The 27887-nt window shown below is 28.6% G+C and overlaps 5 protein-coding genes across 6 annotated transcripts; 2 read left to right on the forward strand and 3 right to left on the reverse strand.

Annotated features, from left to right (window-relative positions):
- The first annotated feature begins 1110 nt into the window (after positions 1-1110).
- On the forward strand, positions 1111-14972 carry Gpat4 (Glycerol-3-phosphate acyltransferase 4). Of its 2 annotated transcripts, none has more exons than XM_011498469.1 (9): positions 1111-1598; positions 10046-10345; positions 10571-10711; positions 10804-10938; positions 11212-11448; positions 13658-13773; positions 13853-13994; positions 14333-14541; positions 14736-14972. In XM_011498469.1, exons 1-9 carry the CDS (start codon positions 1446-1448, stop codon positions 14821-14823), a joined length of 1521 nt encoding a protein of 506 aa, XP_011496771.1. In that variant the 5' UTR covers positions 1111-1445; the 3' UTR covers positions 14824-14972. The 2 variants fall into 2 exon arrangements, with proteins under 2 accessions (XP_011496771.1, XP_011496772.1); XM_011498470.1 differs by lacking the exon at positions 11212-11448 and adding an exon at positions 11876-12109 and having other exon boundaries at positions 1220-1598.
- Positions 14973-16128: 1156 nt separating this feature from the next.
- On the reverse strand, positions 16129-17586 carry mRpL43 (mitochondrial ribosomal protein L43). The gene is made up of 4 exons (XM_011498471.1): positions 17343-17586; positions 16705-16811; positions 16343-16548; positions 16129-16274 (listed from the first exon to the last, which is right to left on the reverse strand). Exons 1-4 carry the CDS (start codon positions 17477-17479, stop codon positions 16164-16166), a joined length of 561 nt encoding a protein of 186 aa, XP_011496773.1. The 5' UTR covers positions 17480-17586; the 3' UTR covers positions 16129-16163.
- Positions 17587-17702: 116 nt separating this feature from the next.
- On the forward strand, positions 17703-19338 carry Rpe (ribulose-phosphate 3-epimerase). Its single transcript, XM_011498473.1, has 4 exons — positions 17703-18121; positions 18716-18823; positions 18911-19132; positions 19203-19338. The coding sequence occupies exons 1-4, from the start codon at positions 17885-17887 to the stop codon at positions 19323-19325; spliced, it is 690 nt and encodes a 229-aa protein (XP_011496775.1). The 5' UTR covers positions 17703-17884; the 3' UTR covers positions 19326-19338.
- LOC105361337 (putative methyltransferase C9orf114 homolog) lies at positions 19333-21016 on the reverse strand. Its single transcript, XM_011498472.1, has 2 exons — positions 20374-21016; positions 19333-19992 (listed from the first exon to the last, which is right to left on the reverse strand). The coding sequence occupies exons 1-2, from the start codon at positions 20971-20973 to the stop codon at positions 19408-19410; spliced, it is 1185 nt and encodes a 394-aa protein (XP_011496774.1). The 5' UTR covers positions 20974-21016; the 3' UTR covers positions 19333-19407.
- Positions 21017-24160: 3144 nt separating this feature from the next.
- On the reverse strand, positions 24161-27076 carry Bx42 (Puff-specific protein Bx42). The gene is made up of 4 exons (XM_011498475.1): positions 27006-27076; positions 25388-26412; positions 24816-25197; positions 24161-24620 (listed from the first exon to the last, which is right to left on the reverse strand). Exons 1-4 carry the CDS (start codon positions 27017-27019, stop codon positions 24404-24406), a joined length of 1638 nt encoding a protein of 545 aa, XP_011496777.1. The 5' UTR covers positions 27020-27076; the 3' UTR covers positions 24161-24403.
- Positions 27077-27887: the final 811 nt, after the last annotated feature.

The raw sequence follows: 27887 nt of genomic DNA on the forward strand, positions 1-27887 counted from the left end.
TTTTTTTTTCTTTTTTTTTGAATACAATAAGAATAAATGTTTTCATTATTTTTTTTTGTTTACCTATCTTACACCCAAGTGTTATATTGAAAATTAAATTAAATTATCTTTGTGACCCTTGGCACCCACGAAATTATTCCGTTTGTGACCTCTTCAAAATTATGGCTTTTATCTTTTTGCTTAACGAAAATGTGACTTAAATCAGAATGAAAATGAATATGGATTATACGCTATTGACTATAAATATTTCATTATAAAGAAATTTCTCTCCAACTTTTTAGACATTCGACATTTTTCTTTAGTCGATTGTCGTTTAATTGTGTAGGTGACGTTTTCGAAATTTGCCGTGACTAGTCACTATTTGTTTCCCCCTACTCCTCAAGATCTGCTATTTGCTCTCTCTCTCTCTCTCTCTCTCTCTCTCTCTCTCTCTCTCTCTCATATGCATTTACCGTGGGTATGCGTATATATTCTTGCGCGCGCACGCTCGTCACACGAATGTTGCGTGCGTATAACAACGGATGTAAATGAGAATTCGCAGCGTCGCCCTCTAAGTACTCGGATTCGTGATTCCTCTTAGATCGTGTTTACGAGACGAATGAAATGGATTCGCTAAAGCGACAAAATCATTGATGCTAAATCATAGAAATAAATAGATGAGATTAAATATAAATAATTGGAAGGACGATGGGACCGATTAGAAGGCGTATTATTTAATAATCGCCTCGCTCTCCATTTTACCGACTGCACTAAAAACGGCTAAGCGAATACCGTTTGCCAATAGCCGTATTATTCCGGCTCTCCCCGACCCCCTCGCCGCCTCATCGCACCCGCCGCCGCTTCTACCGAGCCACGGTCCGTCCGTCACCACGCCGTCACTACTTACGTCACTCCATCCGTCCGTCACCAAGCCGTCATTACTTACGTCACTCCATCCGTCACGCCGCCGTCACTCCGTCCGTCCCGTCACTCCGTCCGTCATAGCTGCCCCTCCTGCCCCATCCAACGCACACCACCGAATCCGAGCCGTAACCGTGCCGTAACCGTGCCGTAACCGTGCCGTAACCGAATGTCCCTCCTCGCGGTAGAGCCGATATGTAGCTCGGCAATGGACGTCGGAGGCGGGCTGTTTGAAAAGATCCCGGTCGCGCCTGCGCCCCTGCCCATTACATTATTGCGCATCTGCGTGTTGGGTACACGAGTGTAGATAAAATTCATCCTTAGATGTTGTTGGAGGAGGCGCATGCAGAGGAGGAAGCAAAGCTGCTGAAAGCAGCAAACGGTGGGCGCGCACGTCGCCGTAAGCGGTGAGTTGCGCTTGCGACGCCGTGTGATCTTCTTCTTTCGTTGACGAGAGATCCATTGTGTGGTTGCTTAAGTTAAGAATATATATCTCGATAGTTGCTCGGAGATCCGAGCAGCTTAAACGCGATTGTAGTTGCAAAATGGCTGTGCTGTGGTCGATTGTGTCGGTCGCATTCTCATTGCTTCTAACGCCGTTTCTGATGTTCCTCCTGTCGATTATTTTTTTGGCCTCGATAGGAAAGTCCTTGGGTGTTCGGAGACTCTACATCAAGCTTCTGCTCGCGCTTTTCGAGGTTAGTTTCTTATTATAGCGACAACGTAGAACGTAAACTTCGTTCCTGGTGCCCCTGAGCTCCCCACCCCGTTTACCATTACGAGCACTTGGCCTTTACTTTCTTCATTCCCGATTATTATTTATTCCGTCCTTCCTTCCTCATACAGCCACAAGTTCAATTTCCTTAGAGTCTCCCAATATTCGTGTTAACAAACCCGAGCGTTTGTTATGTTTGATACGGCTACGCTACATTGTTCATGATTTCTTTTCCTTTCATTAAGGATACCTCGTCCGTATTTCCGAGTTTTTTTTTTTTACTGACACGTGTAAGAGTTGTAGATATACGAGGTTGGTAAATAATTTTCAGACGTATAAAATAGATAAATTACCTGCCCAAACATAATACATACAATTATGCATACAATTTTTCCATCATATCGGAATTAATATGGAAATGTTATTTGGCCTTAAGAATGAACGAATGAACTCTAGTCATTTATTTTGTTACTTTTGATCATTTTACGAGTGCTAGCTAGCTAGCTAGCTGAGCCATTTTATATTTATCATACGCCAAGTGGAATTCGATTCATTTTCAGTTTTACCTCATCCTAATTTTGCATCGATTTCATTTAGTTTAATATTTCAAGATTTGCAAATATTTACAAACTGATTTTTTCTTTCTTTTCTTCTTTCCTTTCTGTTTCTGCTTATGTACGTAATAAATATGAACCCTACAAAGAAGCTTAATCAATGAAATAAAAGTTCATTTCCTGAATCTAAGTACCAAATTAAAAAATTTAAATATACAAATATTTTTAGCATTCCCAATGTAAGCAATCAGTGGATTTGGTTGTATTATATTATATTTTTCATATAATTGATTTACTATGAAATTTATACATACATTATTAAATCCATAATTATATACCTAAGAATTACACATATTTATTGTTATTTATTAATAAAAAAATTTATGAAATCATAAATTACAATTGAATCAAAGCTAAAAAACACTTAATAGTCGTTAGTTTTTGAAGTTCCGACAATTAAATAGATTAGCATAGATGACAAGGAAATTGAACTTCAATTATTTAACAAATGTTACGTTTAATTTTTCTTCCTCTTCCATATATACTTTAACAGTATAATTTTTTAAGTTAACATAATTTTAAATAATTGAAAATAATAATAATAATCGTAAAACTACCATAAACTTTAAATATATTGTACAGTATTTTATTCTATACATTTCATAACATTCTTATATATATATTTTTTTTTTTTTGTACCTTTAACTCATCTACTATATTGTATAATTTACAATTTTTTGTCAACTGTACAAAATTATATTTAATTAAAATATTTTCCTGAATTTTTTCATCTTTATAACCTACATTCTTGTAAGCAATTTGTAATGTGTGATGATACATGTATGATACTAATATTTACAAAACTAGTCAATTTTTAAATATAATATATAATTAAAATAAATTTCTGTTTAAATGAGATTTTAAATTTTCATGAAAATTCAATACTTTTATTCGAATATAATATTATTATTAGTGTTATATGTAGATTTTGGTGATTTACATTTATATTATTGGTCCTTTTATAAAAGTGATATACGTTTATATAAATAAAGACATAATTTAATTAAAATTAAAGAGCAACAATTAAATAAGTAAAAAAAGAATTGTGTAATATATGTCGTTTAGATTATCATTTTCTATTTAGTGCAATCAGATCAATATTTTCTTTCCAATTTTTACATTTTATTTTTGAAAAAATATTCGTTCATATAGAAATGATCTTTTAGACAAATTTTTGAGCCAAAATTTTATTTAAAAAACCATAACTTTTGAAATTTTCATAGCTTAAAATAAAAAATTGAATCACTAATTATTATGATAAATGTGTTTAAAAGCTTAATTTGTTTTATAAATAATTTAAAAAGTCATTTTTCTTTAAATTTATGCTTGAATCAAATTGAATGAGAAAAATTCTTATTTTACTTTTTCGCAATTTTATTTTATTCCAATCAACTTCTTTAATAAATCGCAAAATAAGTAATAATTTCTACAACTTTAGATATTCACGAAAAAAGCTTCATAATCAATTTTTTTATTATACATATTTTATGTTAATTGTATTAATTATTGCAAAAATATGTGAGTCAATTACTTCAGAAGAGTTACATAGTTATTTTATAATTATATTACATAAATTGACCACTGTGTATTTATTATTGCTTCAATTAAACTAAAATTTTTTTTTTAATTCTTTTGTATTAACCCGATTTCTTATTAAACGGCAACTTGTATTATCACAAAATCAAGTATAGAATATTGTACACTTATGCAACATGCTTAGATATTAAATATTAAAGATAATTTTAAAAGTTCAGATCATTTTTAATTTAAATTTTTAATTAATATTTTGCGCAATAAGTACGATCATCAGTATTCGTTTATATATTAATACTTTTCTTCTAATTATCGAAAGTCTTAAAAAAAATTATCAGTTTTCGTTGCAATTACATTCCATCGAATTGATCGAATGGAAATGCTATTGAAAATTTTACTATTTTGTACTTATAAAGAAAGCATAGACTTAGTTGAAATTTGTTGTTGTACATAATTGAATTTTAACTTTGTATTATCAAAATATCAATAAAGTATCTAAAAATGTAAAATTGAAGAAGTCAGAAATAAAATATCATAATTTTACGTATATACGTATATATATAAAGGGAATAAAATATATGCATTTATATAATGTAATATGAGGAACGATTAATTTTTCTTATAGAATTATAAACAAAATTAATGAGCTATAACGAGTTAAATAAAGCATAAATTATAAAAATCATGTTAAATATTACCAGGCGCATTGTCATTCCCTTAATTCAACTAACTTTTTAAATAAAAGAATTGAAATTCTCCCACACTTTGAAAAATATATCCTAAACCTAAACTATGTAATTATACTCGAATCCCGTATTTAACATTGTTCGAACCTATTCATTATTTCATTGATAATGCAAACAAATTTAATTTTTAAAGTTTGAAAAATTTCAGATAATATTTAAATTATATGTAGTATTGATAATTTATTGTTTTTATATACATGTGCACACAAATACGCACACAAAGAAACGCCCATGTATATATAATTAGTATAATATTTATGACGGGAAAAGTTTGATTGTACAAAACTGTAAAATGTATAAACTAAATTTTTCAATTAAATTCTTTAATTAGATAAAAAAAAAAGAAAAAACCATTATAATATTTTTGTATATTAAAATTAAGTTCAAGATTGTGTTTTTCTTGTGTTTTTATTGTAATTTATTTTCCAATAATAAGGTCTGCGCTATTTCAATTATTAGTAGTAAACAATGATAATTTAAATTGCATTTTTTATCGGGCAATAACGGAGCAACAATTTAGTTTATACGTTAAAATAATACTAAATAAAATTATAAAACCATAACTGTAAAAGGTAAATTTGGGATATTGAATATAATTTTTATTATAACATTTATATTCATCAAGTAAATATTCGTAAAATGAAAAGATTTCTTATTTAAAGCAATGACTAAACTAAAAGCCATCAAATTATAAATGTAAAGAACAAGTAATCGTTTTATGAATTATATTATTCAGTATAGTCAGCTATGATCGTACATGACAAAACTTATAGATGAATCATTGACGCTTCGCTTCATTGATTTTTTAGAATCTCTGTTATTTTATAGGTCTGTTTTCATAAAAATTAATTTTTAATTAAGCATTGATGCGTATGTCTGCAAACGTATATATGCTTATGTATTTGATAAGTTGGTAGAACTTTTACTTAAGAATGATAATCTATAAGAATATTATCGCCATCAATTTTATATATTAACTATCTACAATATTATATTTAATAAGAGTAAAATTCTAAAAAAACTGATGTATTGTTATCAAATTGTAAATGACTTATGTATCATCTTTTCATGCTTCAAACAATTATATAAGTAATATTTACTTGGATGTAAATTTGATAGTGTGTTAATTATAACTGAAATATAATAATAAATATTTTAAAGTTTTGTATATGACTGACAACTGACATTGTTAATTTTGTTAATTTTATATTTCACTAGATTGACTACAAAATTTGTAATATGGCATTTTATAAAACATGAGTTTTGCAGATACGTTTATTTTATTTTTCTTATATTTTATAGATATAATATAAACTAAAAATTTTATCTACGATAAAAAAACATTTTATTTTTTGTAAATTCAAAAAAACTTAAATTTCTTCATTTAGTAATTAAAATTTCTTTTTTAAATAATTACATCTATAACAAAATTTAGATTATTTTGATTTGAAAAGTATGTGATAAGTTGACACGAGTGGCATATATAGCTTTCTTTTTTAATAAAACATCTCCAAAATTTTACGTGATAATATGCTAGAAGATAAGTTTCTGTACGAAATTCATTTGACGACATATATGACATAATAACAATAATAAAAAATAAAATACACACATATATATATATATATATATTTAAAATTACTAAAAGGCTTGATATATATATATATATATAAATATAAATTTTATGATACAAAATCGTAATAATAACTGAAAAAGACGCACATTAAGTATTACATTGTGAATTGATAAAATATATGATATTGTGAGCTTTCGCTTAAAAAAGTTAACTAGAATAAGAATCTTTTAATTTTACAAAAGGATAAATTAAATATAAATGGTAATTAATTAGTTATTGATATATTAGTTAACAAGAATTCATTTCTTTGATATCATCTCATTGTTTATTCATACAATGTTTAGATGAATATTTTTCTTTAACTTGATAAAATTTATAAATTAAGTGTAAATTGCATATTTTTTTATTTCACTTGAATAATTTTATTTCTTTATCGAATAGAAATAAGAATTAGGTATTTCTATAGCAGACTTATGCAATATGCAATTTAGATGTTATTAGAGTATGTCCATTTTAAATCATGATCGAATAAAGATATAATCAAAAATCCGGGAATGATAAGGAAAATATGTATGCCAAGTTATGAAATATGCAATTACTAGATAAAGATCAAATTATATAAAGATTTTAAAATAATAAATATCGAATACTTTTTTAATTAAAACTCTTTTGTGAAAATAATAATATTTCATGTTTTTGTATGCATAATGTCATATGATATTATAATATATTGTTTATTATATGTAGGATTAAAAATTATATAGTTTAAATATTGCAAGTTAAATTTTTTTTTGACATTATCCGTAAAGTATATTAATTTTCTTGGTTGTGCAGTATCTAATTTATAGCTATGGCTTGCAAAGAAAAAATTGTAAATTTTCAATTACAATGTAAAAAACAATTTTAAAATAAAATCAACGTTATTTGTCAAGATGGTATTTGAACGGTAATTACACTAAATAAATAATGCATAAGGTATATAATGTCGACAATAAAATTTCAAAATCAAAAATTTTGAATGTCAATTGAAATTTACTCTATAATATTTTATGTTTTGAATAATACTTAATGTACGTAATAATTAGTACAATCGATTAAGATTTCAATCAGCAAATATATTGTATATCAAAGCTACCAATGAATACATAATGTGGAATTAAAGAAATTTTGTTAGAGGTATTTTTGAATTGTAATTTCATATAAAGGAATGTGTTAAATATATTGCTTATATTACAAAATAATTAATTTATTAAATATTAAAAGTAGCGATACAAGCTTCCTATTTTAATTTATCAATATAAAATAACATACTAATGAATTGTATAATATTGAATTAATATAACTAGCAAATTTTGACTTGTACCATTATAATGAATATATTCTAACTTTTAATTTTATTTAAAAAAATTTCCTTCTATACATTGAAATAATTAAAGTAAAATTAAGTAATATCATTTGTTTATTTTATAGCTAAAAAATCTTGGTTTAGTGGTAATGATAGTGATAATATATTATTACAATCAAATTATGTTTAAAAATTCTTATACAGGACGAAATGTAATATAAGTTATCAGCTTTCATTGAAAATGTTTGGAAAATATTGGAGAACTTTATAAAATTACAGTTATGATCACTTTTTACTTATTATTAATGTAATAATATTTCCATAAACACTGGGTTAGGTGCATTTATTTTATAAAAAGCGAATAAATGAATGTTTGATTAATGATATTTATTTGATAATTACTGATTAATTTGAAAATATTATTATTTAAAATTAGCGCTACTAAATGTAATATATTATATCAACTATGAATTTATAAATATTAAATCGATAAATTATTTCAACAATGAATTGAGACTTTAATTTATCCAAAAATTTTATCAACATAAAAAATATATGTATAAATATCTATTGAGTTATAAATAATATAGAAAAAATTGATAAAATGCTAGAATAATGTTTATGTATGTGTGTATGTATGTATATATTAAAATATGTATAAAAATTTACTGAATTTTTTTTCATTTTTAAATTCAACATTTATTAAAATAATCATTTCTATAAAAGATACTTCGACACTTAATTATAAGTGAATTAATAAATGTTCATTTACTTATGAGTTTAACTGTAATATTTTTCTACCAAGACAAGAATAAAATATAAATATAATAAATTTTATGATTTTTTACTTTTTAATTTTAATTTTATTTTTTGATTTTAAATTAGTTAATTTGTATTCATAATGCGAATGTGTTACACCATCTTCATTTAAATTGATAAAAATATTTGTTTAAACGTTTTGATTTGAATTTGATTTCAAATTTCTATTTCGAATCGTAAGAGATTAAATATGTCAAAAATTGTTAACGACCTGTTTATATTTATTATTAAATAGGTAATTTTAATATTGATATAAATTTTAAAATATCAAAACAAGAATTTAATATATTTCAGATAAAATAATATAAATATATATGATCAAAAATTGTATAAATATAAAAATTATTAGTAGTAAACATGTTAAATTGAAATTGAAATAGCTCGTTGAACTTTGATTATATGTCAATTAATATTAAAAAATGTAATTTAAAATAGAATTAACTCTATTTATTGAAACATTGATGAGAATGCTAAATTTAATTGTAAAATGTAAATTATAAATAATTTATAAATATTTGAACAGATAAATTTAAATATATATTAATAATAATTCATATATTGTATTCCTTATTGCTGCGTCGTTCTATTTATTTATTTTCAATTTTAACCCATTTTAATTGCTATTCTTTTATTTACTGTAATACATATAAATATAATACAAAAAAAAAATTTATTATTTAACGAAAGTTTTTAAAATACTTTTTATAATTTTAATAATTCTCAATTGCGACTAATATTTGAAATAAACTTTTGAAATATCGAAAAAGTGTAAGAATTCAATTATTCATTTTAATAAACAATTAATTGTCCATTTTTACTATCTTCTTTTTTTTTTGATAATTATAAATTGTCAAATTCAAAGAAAAATTAATATCTTTTTTGTGTATTATTTTTATAAGAGCATTCAACCGTAGATATGATTGGTTGTAGTTTATGGTTCGCCTTTGAAAAGTTATAGTTGAGCAATATATATATATATATATATATATATATATATATACAAATATTATCTTATGAAACTTATATGTTACGTTTGATATAAGTTAAGCATTAGAAACTTAGGTACCTGATATATTTTTTCAATCGTTACAATAGAAAAACTAACAGCACATATTATAGAAAGATATATATGATCAAATTTTTCACAAAGTAACATACTATGCATGCTACTGCATAATGTACTACTTTCATTAACAATGATACTTTTACTTCGTTATTTTCACTTTAATATATTTAATTAATATCGTTAAATTTACGTTAATCAGAATATTAGTTTAATTATTAATTATAAAATAGTAAATGCATACTACTTGATTTTCTCGTCTGTAATGCAGTTACGATAGAAAAATTTTTGTATGGAGAGTATTTACTTGGATTAACCATTTAAAGCGAACGACGAATGAATTTGCTTAACGAATGTGTCGTGCGATCAATAAATAAAATGATTAAGCAAATGATTAATGATCAACCGTTACAAATTTGCACGTGTCATTTGTTTAAAATCAGAAAGTAAAGAGAATTCTATGTATATTCAAATATGTTAAGATACCTGACATTTAAAAATCTTTAATGTGAGCCACTAAATGTTTACGCTATATTTTAATTATTTATATTCGAATTATAAAATGTGCTTGAGACGCATTTATAATTATTCGATCAATTATCGATCATGAATTATATTGAAAATACTACATAATGCACAAGTTAATAAGAATTAATAGACTATACGTCGATATAATATGAATAGTACTTAATCGACAGGAATAATATCAAATTACCCGTTGGAAATGTTTTCAGTATGGCAGGCAAAACATTGAACACGTAAGAAAGCGAAATGGAAACTGGACTGTCGAAGGGTACGATAGCGATGACGAAGATGGAGAATTGCCGAACATTACTGAAGGAAATGCTACTGTTGGCTTTTGCAAAAATGAAAAGAAAAATCAGAATGGAGCAATTGGTAATTCGGTAATTGCGCGTTCCAAAGACTTGATTCTCGTTCCTGAACCGGAAATGCAGAATCACAATGAAGATTCTGAGCTAACGAATGAAGCAGCTAAAGAGAAAAATAATTTTCATCTTGAAGCAAGCAAAGAGGTAAATTTAATTGAAATTCTCCATTAATTTGCAACTATTTCTAATGCGCATTTAAATAGAAAAATAATTGTTTCCATAGTGTAGTATAATTATTGCAATATTATAATTTTATTATACTGTAATTTATGTTCAATTATTTAGAATAATAAGTTTATAATTTTTCAATGGTTATAAAATTTTAAACTGTAATTGAGAGAAAAGGTGAAATGCTTGTAATAATTTCAGGCTGACATATCAAGGAAAAAATCCTTCGAAACACTCAAACGAGAATTTGAGCCTGCGATATGTTTAGGATACATTCGAGCTGGCATCGAAGCAATTATAGAAGATGATGTAACTTCTAGATTTGAAGCAGAAGAACTGAAGGTTAATACAATTGAAATATAAGCATACTCTGTATTTAGCTTTTAACTAATTATTCGGACGTAATAATGCATTTCAATACTTATTCTTTACAGAATTGGAATCTTTTAACGAGAACAAATAGACGCTATGAGTTCATTTCCTGGAAATTAACTGTCATATGGATGTGTGGTTTTTTCATGAGATATTGTTTTCTCTTACCTTTGCGAATTCTCATTTGTTTCGTTGGCGTAAGTACTTTAACGTAAATACAATTATTAATAAATTATTTATATTATTACACACAAAATAATAAAATTATTGTGTGTGTGCGTGCGCGCGCGCGCGCGTGCGTGCGTGCGTGCGTGCGTGTGTGTGTGTGTGTGTGTGTGTGTGAGAGAGAGAGAGAGAGAGAGAGAAAGAGAGTAATTCAAAGTACTTATTAAAAAAATCAACGTCGCTCATGTTGTGCATATAAAATTACAAATTGTTACCGATAATTTACTAACGATCAGCTTCCATAGGTACTTTACCTCATAATTTCGACGTTCAGTATCGGATTTTTGCCAAATGGCTGGTTAAAAAGATGGGCTAATGATTACGCCAATCGTATATTTTTTCGCATAATGTCGAGATCGCTGTCAAGTTTAATTACAATTCATAATCCTGAGTATAAGCCCAAGTCAACTGGAATTTGCGTAGCGAATCATACATCCACTATCGATGTATGCATTTTATCTACGAATACGGCATTTTCTTTGGTAAAAATAAAAAACAAAAAACAAAAAAGTATTACAAATAATAAATGTTAATTGAATCATAAGTTTTCGTTTTTGTCAAATGCGCCGCCACTATGTTTCCATTTTATTCGACAATGTTGATTGGTAAGGGGTGACAGCGACTTCATTAACCATCCTAGTAATATTAATGAAATTAATGAAGTGATGCAATAACTTCGCGCCATTACGACTGAAAATCGCAATGAAAGACATCTTTAATAATCCCAATGCTTATCATCCGATGACTCAAACGATCCGAGTTGTTTAATAATAATACGGACGAGAGTTTAGCACACAGCGGTGTTTGGTATTAGCTCGCGTATACGGATTCGTTGCGTAAGGTGTCAACACCGTGCTGACATATTCAATCATAAACGTAGTTAGTGAGCTTCTTTATTTTGTGACACAGGTGATGTGGCTGACATTTTGCACAGCGATTGTTGGATATGTACCGGACGGACCATTCAAGTGTTGGTTGAATCAGCGGGTTTTGATAATGTGCTTCGCCGTGCTATCGAGCGCCTTATCGTCGGTCATTACCTATCACAACTCCAAGAATAGGCCTAAGACGGGTATCTGCGTGGCCAATCATACCTCACCCATCGACGCCCTCGTACTTATGTGTGACAATTGCTATTCCCTGGTAGGCTCTCCTCCATATTGCTTTCTTTTGCTTTGCCCTCGTACCTACCCCTACTTTTCTTAGCCCATGCATTTCTTTGGCTTCCGGTTTCTCCGTCACGCTCCGCTTCTTCACAAAATCTCATAAACATCGCTAAGTTTTATTTATTTTTTTCTCGTGCCTACACGCACTGTCAACATTAATATAAAAATATAAATTCCATTACAACTTCAAAGCTCGACCTCTTAAATAATGCACAAGTACTACATTTGAATTCGATACATTGTTTTTTTTTTTTTCTTTTTATTTTAAATTTACTATATATATATATATATATGGATACATAGTATTATATAAATATTATAATAAACTTTTTACAAATTTCTAATTTCTACCAAGTTTTCGCTATCTTTTATGATCATGAAAAATTTTAATTTAATACTCTTTACCTTACAGTAGTTTCGCCTTTTAGATCTAATATCATTAATATTAATTCATTCCACTGTTTCAATTCAATAGCAGATGCTCTTTTATATTTAAAAATATTTAGATTATGTTGTTTTTTTTTTCTCTCTCTGAAAACATTGTATTCCATTGTATTATGTTTATTGATGTAAAAAATATATTCAATACAGATCTGTTATATTGTTCACAATAAATTTATTCCAGAACATTGTATAATAAGTAAAAAACAAAAATTATTATAATTCAGTTATACATACGAGATTTTAATCAATTAAAATTTGTAAAATTAATAATATTAATAGTCTTATTTATATTTATATTCTTATCAACAAGTTCGGATACTATTATAAAAGTAATTTAATAAAATGTAAATATTATATAAAAAAAAAAAATTTTAACTGGCAAAATAATAAAACGCTTGCTGCTGTTGCATTATTGTTGTAATACGCTTAAATAATTAATGCTAAAAATAATAAATTGCATGGCTATATTCATTATATTATATAGTCGCTATAAATCATTGGAAATTGTGATACTGGAGTAAGAGTATAAATGTTTAAATCATAATTAAAAAATTTAATTTTGTTTCCTGCTAGTGGACTATTTTCTTATTCAATGATAATTGTTTGATACTTAAATTATGTTTATAGATAATGCGTGTCTGTATTTGCTTACGTAATTTTTGTAAATTTTTTATTTAACGAATTTCATAATATATTAGCTTGCACGTACGCAATAGTGTAATGCATTCTGGCACAAGTAGGTTTATTCGTAATCCAGAGATTTTATACTAAATATAGTCATTTGACGAGTTAATAATTTGTTAAAAATATTCGAAAATTCGAAAAAATTTAAGGTAAACTTTATAAATAAATAAATAAATAAATAAATAAGAAAAAATACCATTCAGATGGGGGTGTTATTTTTTTGAGACGTGCAATTGTCGCGTTAGCTATTAAAATTTATATGACAATTGTAATGATAATCTGGTAATTAACATTTTCCAAATTTTATTATAAATTCCAATGATATTGAGACTATTTTCATTTATAAATTCTCAAACTTAATGCGAAGAATGAAAAGTACTTTGCGATCGTTTAATAGATTGGACAACGACATGGCGGTTTTTTGGGCATTTTACAAAGAGCCCTTGCTCGAGCATCGCCGCACATTTGGTTCGAGCGATCGGAAGTTAAAGACAGAGAAGCGGTTACAAAAAGGTAATTATCGCCAATTTTGTATAGACTATATGATAAACTAATCACATAGTTCAACATTTTGACAATGAATATGTTTCAGGCTAAAAATGCACATATCCGATCCAAAGAATCCTCCAATACTTATTTTCCCAGAAGGGACATGTATTAATAATACATCGGTTATGCAATTTAAAAAAGGCAGTTTCGAAGTGGGCGGCGTAATTTATCCAGTCGCTATTAAGGTATAATAATAATAATAATAATAATAATAATAATAATGATAATAATAATAATAATAATAATAATAATAATAATGAATTTTCAAGCAATGCGAAGGTTTTATAATATTATGATGACAAGACACTTAGACTAGACTTATTTATGAATGGTCGAAGAACGGTTGATAATCATAGAGTTAAAATTAGGGATTAAAGCATCGATAATAGCCGTCGAAGCGACGGATACTCTAATTTATCTAATCTATCGAATGAATAACTTTTTTGTCCACTATGCAGATGACACGTATATTTTTATTTAACAGGGATTCGTTAATTAAAACAAAAACTTCTTAATGTTACAGTATGACCCACGTTTTGGTGATGCATTTTGGAATAGCAACAGATTTTCAATGCTTCAGTATTTGTACATGATGATGTCAAGTTGGGCAATCGTTTGTGACGTGTGGTATCTACCTCCAATGTACAGAAGGGAAGATGAGAGCGCTATAGATTTTGCGAATAGAGTTAAATCGGTGATCGCAAGGCAGGGAGGACTCGTTGATCTACAATGGTAATGAGCGCTTTATTTCCAAGGAAAAGAAAATTGAAGTGACGTCGAGTTTACCTTTCAACTCACTTGAACTATTTATATCTAATGAGCGCAATATTAATGACTTTATTATACTTTCAAAATAACTTGATTTTTTTTTTTCTTTAATGATTTTCATAACTGTTTAATAAATTTCATTATGCCTAATGTTTTAGGGACGGGCAGTTGAAGAGGATGAAACCGAAAAAAGAATGGCGAGAAAAGCAGCAGGAAGAGTTCAGCAAAAGATTAAAAGTTGAATAAAATCTCAAGTTTTTCTATTCTTAATGTAATATTATAAAAATACCAATATATAGCTTCGATTTCGAAGCTTAATCTATTTGATTGCTTGTCAGTTCATTGCAATGGACATTTAACAAGAATTTTCAAATGTATAAATTTTTTAAAAAAGACTTTGAAAACTGTGAAAATCATTTATGAATGTAATGATCAAACTAGTGTGAGAGATTGACTGGCTAATTCAGTGCACATATTTTTTGACTGATTGAATGAGTGTATTTTTTAAATATAAAGTTATTTTGAGTTTTTTTTTTTTTTTTTTTTTTTTTTTTTTTTTTTTAAGTATGTATGATAATTATTTAAGAAAGTATGAAATCCATAGACTTTTTTATTATTATTATTTTTTAATATAAAATACACGTTTCTTTAGGTTGATTAAGACGTCTGTCTTTTTTTTCTTTTCTTTTTTAAAGTTAAAAAAGTATTTATAAATAAATTAATTTTATTTATTTGGCATCGGTAACTGTTTTTCTTTCCTTTTTTTAACTTTGATAATATTTCGAAGTTATCTGATGCTGTTTTTTGTTACCACTACAGCCAAAAATTGCTTTTGACAGGTGTCCTTTTATTTTTTTTTTAAATTTTTTTTAATTTTTTTTTTTTTTTTTTTTTTTTTTTTTTTTTTTTTTTTTTTTTTTTTTAAATTAATGAAAGCGAATAATTTTTTCGCATATTAAATGTAGATAGATGATGGTCATTAAATTCGTAAACTTTTAGAAGTAATTTCTTAGGTTTTAGGTTTTGTAAGAAAAATTGAAAAACAAGCATACATGAATTATATACATTTACTCATATATTTTTTAAGAATAAACTATGAGGATATATTTTTCTAGTAGATTTTAGTCTTTTAATGCTTGTCTTGAAAATTTAACTAAAAAATAGCATTTCAGTGTAACTATATTATGGTACGTAAAACAACAGACTAGTCACAGTTTTGCATCCAATTTTGAAAGTAATTTTTTCAATGACTTCCTTATTTACTCGTTTTTTTCTTTCGAACACACGTTCAAAGAGAGACAAATACTTCTTTAAAAAGTTTTTATAATTAAAATACTGTGAAAATAAAATATAAAATAATGACATTGAATGTTACAATATTGTTCATTAGTTTGATTAACATTTATTTTGTATTGATTGGTAAACATAATAAAGAGAAATTATTATTTTAAATAACATATATTTCTTATAGTCATTAAGTGTACAAATGTATAATACATATTATATGATTTAATATGAATATATTAACAGATATAATTACAATGGATTACAATGTTCCTAAAATGTTATCGATGAATTACTTTGCTCTATTCTTCTAATTGTGCAATAGATTTTTCTTCTATTTGCTGTTTTTTAAATAATTCAATAATCTCTTCTGTTGCAGTTGGTTCAGTTTTTATGCACTTTCCAAGCTCAGCCTATAATTTTTGAATATTGAAATTATTAATGAGTAAGGCGATGTACATAATTAATATGCGTATCTTACATTTGGAAATTCGGTGATATTTAATTTTGGATCTCGAAATGTGAAAGGTGTCCAGGGGCCTTGAATAGATGGAAATTCTGTATGCCAGAATTTTCTTAATCGTAAAGTAGAGCCGTCAAAAGATTGCGTACGTACAAGCTCCATGTACTTTATAATATCTTCTCGACTAAATTTACGGCAACAAATCCAGTGGGTTTGACCATTAACTACAAATTATATTAAATACAAATCTATTCGACATAAAATCATAATTGCGCGCATAACATAGACAACCGTAGGATATAAGATATATAAGTATCGCTATAATTTAATTGGACAAAGTACACAAATATCAAAAAGTAATTGCAATAAATATTTCTTACGATATTCAGCTTTAATAACGGGACCACGATGTCTTCTAGGTTTGACATACACGACAACCCCAGGATTTTCTTTGGCATAATTTATAAGATCATATTCTATAAAATCACTGAAATTATAAAATAATTATTTTATTACAAATATTCGATTACTTTTAGTTTATATTTACAGAAATTCTAAAAACACGAATATCATTTAAAAATGCATAAATTAATAAAAAGTTAGCGTAGAACTGAAATTTGTATCAAATTTAATAAGATGTTATGATTTTGTAATAGAAAATAAATAAATACAAATATAAGTTCACATACATTTCCTTTCATTCTATGAATTAAGCTCGGCAATAATTAAAAAAAATGCTTATTTTATAATTATTCTGTATAATATTAATAAGCCTATAATGAAAGAAAACAAATGATAATAATAAATAAATGTGTATATATATGTGTGTGTGTGTGTGTGTGTGTGTGTAATGGTCTCATAGTTTCAATTATTTAAATAATGTAAATTTTATGTATACTTGTTAGGCATTGATATATATATATATATATATTAATAATAATAATTAGTTGCATAAAAATGAAATTATGTCAAAATATATATGATCTTTTAAACAATGTTGAATAAAAAACGTTCTCACCGTATCCCCCTACTTGCGCCGTGATTTTTACAGAATTTCAAAGTGACCCTTTGCAACTGGCCTATGTAACGTCCAATTCCATTAGCAAGCGTAGCTCGTGGAAAACCTGATTTTAACGAAAGTTGCGAGTATGACATTGTCGCAAGAAAATTAATCCAAACTCTAATAATAATGTTTTGCTTGGTTATCTTTTACAATTCGACTTCATGTTAGCAATTAAATTTTGACGGGATAACTTTCGTGTAAGTTACGGGATTGACAGGTCACGATACACGATAAGCGCTAATGCAAAATCAGAAGTTTTGCTGGTTTAAAATTATTTTTTCTTATCGTAATCGTCTAATCGAATCAACTCACACGACGTATTATTGATTATTCAAGCAAGATAGGCCATTGATAGGCATTAATTATATATTTATATATATCAGGATAAATGCAGGAAATTTTAGTGAAATGTTAACGGATTGCGATTGATTGCTATTCGGCAAAATATATTATCAGTTCTCGTTGCTTAGGTTTGGAGTTGTCTGGCCACGATTACAATGCCTAGGAGCTTAACTGCCAAAATCGGCCCTTCCATCCTCAATGCCGATCTGTCACAACTCAGCGAGGAGTCACAACGACTCCTGGATAGCGGTGCTGACTATCTTCATCTCGATGTCATGGACGGACATTTTGTTCCCAATCTTACTTTCGGTCATCCTTTAGTCAAGTGTCTTCGATCAAAAATCAAAGATGCCTTCTTTGAAACGCACATGATGGTTTCAAATCCGAAACAAGTGATTAACAATTTGCTCGTGTATAACGTCTGTAATATAAGAGGCTGTCGCCTCTTCCCATTTCTATGTTTATTATCGTAGCTTTACGATAAAAATGATTATTTTAACGCATTTGGATTTATGTAAAGATTACCGCGTATTGATATTTTTAACGTTGTAATGGAAAATACTTTTAAAGTTTGGCAATTCAAAATTTATAAAATTTCTTGTAAACCTATGTTGATACGTTCACATTATCTATAATTTCTTAATTTGTTGATATTTCATAATATATATGCTAATCAATGATAACGAAATATAATATAACTTATATTTTAAATAATTTGTTGGAATATGTTTCAACGTTTACTCGTTCATTCATGCAAGCCCATAAAGTTAATTTATTTTTCAATTTTGTCAATTTAAGAGACTCGAAGAGTTTTGTAATCCATACTTTTTGTCATAAAATTCATGTAAAAAAAAAAAAAAAAAAAAACAATGAAATTGTCAAAACTATAGAAAAATAATAGATTTTGTAAAAAGAATTCTTTAAAAAATATTCAAGATTTTACAAATTTATTTGGCAGTGCTGTTAATGTTGATTTTGTATTTTAGTGGATCGAGCCGATGGCCGACGCTGGTGTAAATCAATACACTTTTCATGTGGAACCTGTACAAAATGTTCCATTAATTTGTCGAAAAGTTCGAGAAGCTGGTATGAAGGTAATTTCATATCTTCCCTTCTCTCTAACGACGGTCCATATCGTACAACTGTACGGCTAAATTTACATTTATCCTTTTTACTCGAAGGTTGGCATAGCTTTAAAACCAGGGACAGCTGCTAATTTTATTACAGAATATATCGATCAAGTTGACATGGTTTTGATAATGACGGTAGAGCCAGGTTTTGGGGGACAAAAATTTATGGAATCTATGATGAGCAAGGTGTCTTGGTTAAGAGATAATTATCCTGATTTAGATATAGAAGTGGATGGAGGAGTAGGACCAACTACCATTAATGCTTGTGCCAAAGTAAGTTAATTTATACAAAGGCTAACGAACAATCCCTCATTTCTTATATTGATTTTAATTATATCTTCAGGCTGGTGCTAATATGATTGTGTCCGGTACAGCGATAATAAATTCTAACGATCCAGCTAAAGTTATTAACGATATGAAGTGTACTGTAAATAATGCTTTAGAAAATAATATTTGTAACTATTAATTGTTAAATATACTGTGTACAAGTTTTATTAAATATTTATTTTTATAATGACTCTTAAAAGTTATTTTAGTTCATTTATGTTTCAAGTTTCACATTCGTCTGGTACATCGTCATCAGATTTTAAAGTCTTAGATTCTTGAGAACATTGTGGCTGATTTACCAGTTGATATTCTGGATCTAGCTTCGTTCTTAGTTCAGCGAGTGTTAATAGAATAGCTTCTTCCGTCCTAATGGTTCTGGAACCTTGCTGAGGGCATGTATTCAAGTACACGTTGAAAGCTAGAGAAGCATCGTCGATATCGAGATTCGAATCGACTTCGATAGCTTCTTCTATACCAGATAAGCCACCAAATACAATTAAAGCATGCTTGTATTTTAAACTTCTCGAAGCTATGCTATCGATCGAAGTTCCTTTATCCGAAGTGCCTATTGAAATATCGTAGCCTTCGGGATACGAACATTGAACAAAAATTTCCGAAAAACTGGATACCAATTTAACAGAGTATCCCCAATAAATTCCAGTCTCTGATCTTGGTAACGTCGGTGGTACGATAATGCCTTTTAGTTTTTTAGGATTTTCTTGATTTGGTGGAATTTTAACCGTGACTCTCAAGCCGCTAGTTAGAATTTTATCGACTCTAACATCGTTCAAAAGTCCGACATTAATCTGAAAATTATTACAAGTTAGCGAAACATGTTAAATTTACTTTTATTATTATATTATTGGAATTAATTATTCTTGAATCATTATTGGACAGCTCGATCTTATTCAATTTATCCTCTTTATTAAAAGGTACAATTGCATTTAATTATTAAATTATCAAAACTTTTTTTTTTTATCAAAGTCCACCCTAAAATTTCTTACAAAATATAACAGAGACTTTAAGAATATTTGTTTACACTCGTATCTTTGTTAAATAAAAGCATAAATTTCAATCAATATTTATGCAACTATAGAAACAATTACAAACTTAACGTACAAATATCGAATATTAAATATTTAGCATCGATCTTAAGTTGCGCAATAATTTTCCAAATAATTACTAACCAATGATCCCTTTCCAGTTTTTAATGGCTTATTAGTGACTACACCTTCCCTAAATAAACTTATATCCTGCTGTCTGAGATGATGTGGAGCATCCAATGGATTAAGTAGACCAGCGTATTGTAAATCATTATGGATGGGGAAAAAATATTTTCGTAGATATTGCGGACATTCTAGGTACTGAAGAATCCGTGCCAGTTGAAGGCACCCGGGTCTTCTCTCTTTTAAATCACCGTCAACCTTTAATTTCTTCCTTTCGCTTTCACTAATTTCACCCTTATCGTCATAAACAATAATTTCATCCACTTTGTAAATACATGCAGCTCTCGCTATCTGTCCAGCAACGTAAGTCCTCAATTCGTGTGACTGGGCATTATCTAGGATAGAGCCTGGAACGGCTATACTTATTGTAGAAACTTTTCTAACGTTAAAATTCACACTTTCCTCGACAGCCTCCTTCTTCAATTCATTTTTCATAACCTCTTCATTACATACTTTCTTTATCAAACGCTCTTCACGCCACTTTTTCCGACGTTCTTTAAGCTCGCGATTTGTTTCCTTCCATGTTTTCCGAGGAGTGGACGCTATCTCTTCTTTAAACATGATATATAATACATAAACTATTGTGATATTTTAACCTTAATTCACACACACACACACACACACATATATATATATATATATATATATACAAGAAAACACACGTATGTAAAACAAGTGGGCAGCTTAAAAATTCTCTTAAAGTTTTCTTAATGTAAGCTTTATTTTGATTAATCGAATTAGATATATTATAATATATTAATATATATTATAAAATTACATGATTAACAATTATCTCACGCCGCATGCATTGTACTCCCTAAATTTTAAAAACATCTCCATAAACTTCATGGACGCGCAAAGTATACGCAGTACACAAACGCGTTAACTCGTTAAATAAAATTTATATAATGTGAAATAACAGCTATCACTCCATTTACTTTAATAACGCGCAACAAAAATTCCCGATAAACCATTTAAAAACGTGTTCGCGGCTCGATACATCAAATAAAACGTGAATTTAGGAAAACAATGCAGTGGTACAAGAAAAGTGCGATAGAGGGAGAAGCAATATGGAAAACAACCAATCAGCGTCCAGCTTATTGTTAGAGAAAATCGGGAAAAACTTGGGCGACCGATCGTGTTAAAGTAGTACGATAAGGTAGTGTAGTACAATTTCATCAATCACCCGGTAATATTCCTATTTCATAAAGCATCATTATCGCTCTTAAAGACACATTTGAGATTTAAAATCTACTACTAAGTAGTAGATATCATCAAATTGTTAATGATAAATTGTTGATTCAATTGGCAATGCAGTCATGGAAAATTTGAATTTTCGACTTAAAAACCTGCTTGATGCGAGAAATCTCGCTTATCTCGTCGATTCTCCTGATAATCCAACTTAATCGATCGACTCTCTATAATTTTTTCTCTTTCTAATAGAATAAACCCTCTTCTTCATATCGAAAACATGACACATCACGCGAACAATCCATACTACCATTACAATATTTCTTCGACGTAGTATCGTTGTTTGATCACTGGGTTGGACTGGTCGTGGACCTTTTCAAAAGCAAATGCATCTCTTCGGCAGCGGCTAAATAAGAGACAACAGCACTCAATGCGAGGAAGCGTGCTCGAGGAAGCGCTGAAATTCTGTTCTGTTCTGTTCTGAAAGGAAGTGGTGAAACTGTGTCGGTACCGAGGAGGCGTCGATCGATTAAGCGCATTTTGGAAGCGAATCAACGTAAAGAACGAGGAAGACAAAGTCCACTAGTCTCTCCTTCAATCTCCAAAATTTCGTTTCCCTCTTTGTTATTCATACGTTCGATTATTATTTTCTCACTCAAAAGATGAATTCTTAAGAAAGAGCCGATGAAATTCAACGATCGACGAATTACTCTTTACTCTCGTACTTCCCACTACCAACTTCTAGTGTCAACACTGCTAGTGTTAGTGCCTTGTTTTATTCGATCGATGTGCTTGATCATCTTGAGTGATCGATCGATGGGAGGCAAAAGCCATTCTTGCAATTCGTGCAAAAGCTACGAAAAGGCAATAATTTAAAAGTAGCTTACAGTAATTTACAACGATCGTCTCAATTCTCTTAATCTCCTATTTTGGATTTTTTATTCTGGCTGCTCCTCTTTACAGTCGATCTCCTTTTTATTTTATTATTTATTTTTTTGTTTGTTTGTTTGTTTGTTTGTTTGTTTGTTTGTTTATTGATAAATCCAACGTATGCAGTTAGTTATTTATTCATTTGTAATTCGCGCTTGCGACGAGTGCTAGTCTCGATCATTCAACGATGATATTTACAAGTATGCAAGGCCATTAAAAGATTTCTTATTAATTCCTATAAGATTTCGAATGGTAGGATCAATTGTTGTTTTACCGAGATTCCCTTATAAAATCGTACAGGGTGTAACAGAGTAATATTTATAAGGCTTGCAAGATATTATTAAAAGACAATGAGGAGAAAATAAAATGAAATTCTTATCTTATTATTATTCGTTTTACTATGATTTCTGGTGTATTGAGGAACTTTATGTTAATTTAGGTAAACAACACTGGACTTATATTATGAAAATCTTCGTTTAAGTATAGAAATTCGACGGGATCTTAATGCTTACGTTTATTATAATTAATATTTCAGGGGATAAGGATAATTATCGAATTACATTAACAAAATTTGTACTCACAATAACAATACACTTGAACTTGTATGTATTATTTACATGTAATAATAATAATGTGTTATAGTATTATTATACTTTTTTTGTCGTATAAAACAGGATCGATTCTGTCATAATGATTCGGCAGATCTGCACTCGACGAATTAATTATTATTTGCATTATTTAATCATAATAGTTATATTAAAAAAGCACATTTTTCCTCAATATTCAGTTTATTTTAGGGAAAAAGATACAAGTATTTTCGGGTAATCGCAATGATAGAGAAACTGAATGTCTAAATGCATTAGAATAAATATGGAAAATAAGGGACAAGCTTATATGTAGCTTATTTCTTTAAATGTATTTGTAATCTTGAGTTTCTTGCTCAGAATTAATTGTAAGAAATTTTATACCATTAAAACTACCATTATATACGCATGTATAAACACATGCTTAAGCACACACATTATTGAAAATAAAGCAAAAAAATCTAAAATCTGATTAAATATAAATTTATTAAAAAAAGTGTATAAATGTTTATGTATGTTAATGTTATTTAAATAAAAATCAATTTGAATTTTTATTTTTTCTATCACCCTAAATAACATGATGTAGCTAAATAGAATGAAATAATATGAAATTGCTCTGTAAAATTAATGACACCGCATTCGATTATTAATCCTGGCAATTATTATATTTCGAAAGTTCATAAATATCAATTTCAATATTCTATTGTTAATATTGTGCATGATATTTTTAGACGATAAACAATCTTTGCAAGAGTGCATTACTTGCTTATTCAGAATTCACGCTTGCGAGATCGCCTGTACTTCGGTATATGAAGTTGAATTTCAAGAGATATTTTTTTTGTTCCAATACAAACGAATGGAATGATTTATTTATTCAGTTGTTATATACATTATTAAAAATGAGACGAAATTGTAACTTACTAGGTTAAGTTGAGCTGCAAAAAATTTTTTTAACTATTGCCTTCTAATATTTTCAAATAATTACTATGTTTTTTAATGTCAATTTTATGGATAAATTTATTTTAAATTTGCAAACTATAAGTGAGCTATTTTTACATAATAACATACTTTTGATGAACATTTCAATTGGATGTAATATCGGTCATTGAACTAAAATTTTAATATTGCAATTGCACAATATTCAAAAACTCAATTATTTCGCAAAAAATATCTTTTTTCATCTTCCGAGTCAATCCAGTAACTTTTTTAATAATGCTATTTTAACATAGTCGAAGCATTGCATTGTAGTAATAGAGCAACTTGAAATGGTTAAGTTCTTAGACAAGCTAATGCTTTCTTCGCTTATCCCGATCATCTTTTCTTGGCTCACGATCATCTTTTCGTTTTGTCGAGGTAGCCGTTGTAGTGCTACTAGCTCTTTTAGCCTGTTTCAAGAATTGATCCAGTCCGAACGGATCTTCTTCTTCTTTCTCAAACTGAACAGGTCCAGAGCGAGCCGCACCAGTTCTGTCTGTTCCGCTGAATTCCTTATCGGGCACAAATCTAGCGGAAGGGATTTTATAATTACAGCTTTATATGCACTATTTACGAAAATTGGATTGTATTGTTTCAATAATAAATTGTAATATTTAGCATTACAATGTACTTGATATAATATAACTTTTATTACAGTTAGTTAATCATGAGAATCGTATGCAGTAGAAATATATGCGAGGTAATATGTAAGCAATTACTAACCTGTTTGTTGTTTTAAGTTTTTCCAAGTCTTCGCCGTAATTATCTTGATCGATGTTCTTACTCGGGCGATAAATATGTGAACCAATCGAATTTCCATCTCGCCAAGGCTTGTCGTATACATTGTACTCGTCGTCATGACCATAACCACTGTCCATACCTTTAGTTGTATTGAATAATCTCTGATCGAAGGCTTGATCACCCGTAGTATTAACGTTCTTTGCTGGCATGCCCAGAGCAATTTGTTCACTAATATCTCTCTCGCGCTCTCGTTGAAGACGCGATCTCTTATCTGGAGCAGCTCGGGCTAAATTACGTTCACGTGCACGATCTTTGTGCCGTTCCTGCCTCAACTGATCTCTTTCACGAATTTCTTCATTTTTATCTGAAATTATAAGCAATAATTCGATTATCCCCAAGAATTTGTAACCTGATAGATAGCAATAAATTATGCTACATAATAATTGATATCAACATTAGGTGTCAATGCCATTGCGTGACATTTATACTACAATATAAAGGTTATAAAATTTAAAGAATTATTGAATTACGGTGGACAACTGCTTATCGCATACCTAAAATGGCTGCTGATTTTAATCCTGCGCGTTCGTTTCTTGCTTTCTCAGCAAGTTGCCTCAAATGGTCCTCCTTCTTCTCCTTCTCCTTTTGAGCCAATTTCTTCTCTAATTGTGCTCTCATTTCTACAGCTTCTCTTGCTTTTCTATCAGCAATATAAAGAGCTTCCGCTAGTTTTGCAAAATTTTCATTAATGTGAACCTGCTGTAATCCTCGTCCATCGGCTGCTAAACGTTTGTCAAGGGGTATGGTATAGCCCTTGGCGTTTTTCCAATTACTTATACAAGGAGGTATTTTCCATTCCTTTTGCTCTTTCACTGTAACTTTTCTAGTTGGCGAATGCATTACGGGTGCAGGAGGAGAAGGCGGCCCTCTTGGGATTTTCTTATTGATTTTGAACTTTGGTGGTTCCATGGGATCTACTTGCGCTTCTACCATTCTAATAACTCTTTGCTTAGCTCCAGAATTAAATGATTGACCTTGTTGAGATGGCGTATATCTAATATATTGCGCAGGTCCTTGCTTTTCAGCTCGCCTCACTGGCATTGCAGCAGCAATTTTTGATTCGATAATCTTTTCCAAAGCTTTTTTTGTCCTCTCCGTTGTTTCTTCCGCCTCTTCTTCAGATGGCTTTTGTAAGCTCGGATCGTCTTCGGTCAAAATTTCGGACGGCAGTAGGTCGGTTAGTTTGCTATAAACTATCTTATCTTTTGAATGACCTTGACGAGCTATAAGATCATACTTAACCTTCCCTTGAGAATCAAGTTGTATCGCAAGTGCATTACTCGTGGTTTCTTTGCCTTTTGCTCCCATTCCAAGCGGATATTGAGCAACGTGAATTTCTGGAAATGAGCCACCATCTCCAAAATCTTCTTCGTTTCTTGGCACCCATCCTTTACGCTGACCATAAGGAGGAGCACTTACGACCGCTTTTACTAACGCTGAAACCGGTCTCTGTCGAAGTTTCGCTTCCCTAGCCTCGTCTTCTCTATCCCAAACTACTTGAGTAGGGTGAGGTAGTAGACTGAAATATATTATTAAATATCTATAATCTTTAGAATTATGAAACTATGGAATAAAAATTATATAAAAAATATGATCAACAGTTATATCTGTACTTTATGAAATTATAAGTAAAACATTTTGTTAAGTATGACAAAATATTATACTTAAATTATAAAACTGGATTTTTGTTTGTTTATTCGCAATACATTTATATAAATATGGATTTAATATAAAGTATATAAGAACAATTATTATTATTAAATAATGTGAATACAATCGAATAGCGATCGAAGCAAGCTTCAAATAAAAAATAGTTGTTGAATGAGTAATTTTAACTTATGTTTTCTCGTAAACTAGTTTAACAATAAATGAACATACACAAATTTGCATTCTTGAAATTAAAACAAACGCTTGAAATTGTATGATACAACTACTTTGATTATTTAAATGTTTAGTAATTTAAAAGTTATACAAAACGAGTTTTTAATTAAATTTATATTCCATTATTTACACAAAGCAAAAAAGTCCCTTTGTTAAACAAAAAATAAAAAAGAATATATGCATAAATACAATGTATATGAATAAAAGTATAAAAAAAATATTTCACATTACCTTGCTAAAGACATTACAAAAAATGGTTTTATTAACTACTTTTTAAATATTTATATATATATATATATATATATATATATATGCATGCATAAATGCGCACACACACACACACACACGAGCGCATATATATATATATATATATATATAAATATATAATTTATATGTGTATTTTAGAAAGTTATAAAATAAACTACCATACTTTTATTTATAAATGCATAAACTTTAGGCAAAGAGAAAAACTATAAAAACTACTATTAGGCTAAACTTTGTAACATCAATCATCAGATCAAGAATGGAGTTAAATTCGCTAAATCAGCGGCCGAACATTGAACTAAAATTTCGCTTGCGCGCGAAATTTAAGTTTGTAAAAACGTCTATTAAGCCGAGCAAGTTAATGTTTGCAATAGCATTATTGTAAAATGAATTTTATTTGTATTATATTATTAAATTAATGATAAATGATAAAAAAAAATGCAAATAAATTAATAAAGAATAATGAATAATATTAATTTACAAAAATTTAATGGAGGATGAATTATAAATATTATTTACAAATTTAATACTTACATTTTTTTTATCTCTTCACCATCCTTGGTTTTGTTATATACGTAGAAGATTAATTATTAAATGCGATATAAAAATAATTTCATTTGAGAAATTTGAGACGCATTGTTAAACTATAACATTTATATTATAAAGTCGTTTATGCTTAAAATGTGATTACAGGCAAAAGCATTTGATTAATAATATTATGTAATTAATTTTCTTTATGAAAAAAGAAAAAAATAGTTTTTATGACACTTGATGGGCTAATTTGTATCATTATTGTAGAATAAAAAAAAAAAATAAAAAAATGTCACTTGAAATTTATAACATTTAAGA

This window comes from Ceratosolen solmsi, unplaced genomic scaffold, assembly GCF_000503995.2.
Source record: "Ceratosolen solmsi marchali unplaced genomic scaffold, CerSol_1.0 scaffold30, whole genome shotgun sequence".
Lineage (NCBI taxonomy): Eukaryota > Metazoa > Arthropoda > Insecta > Hymenoptera > Agaonidae > Ceratosolen > Ceratosolen solmsi.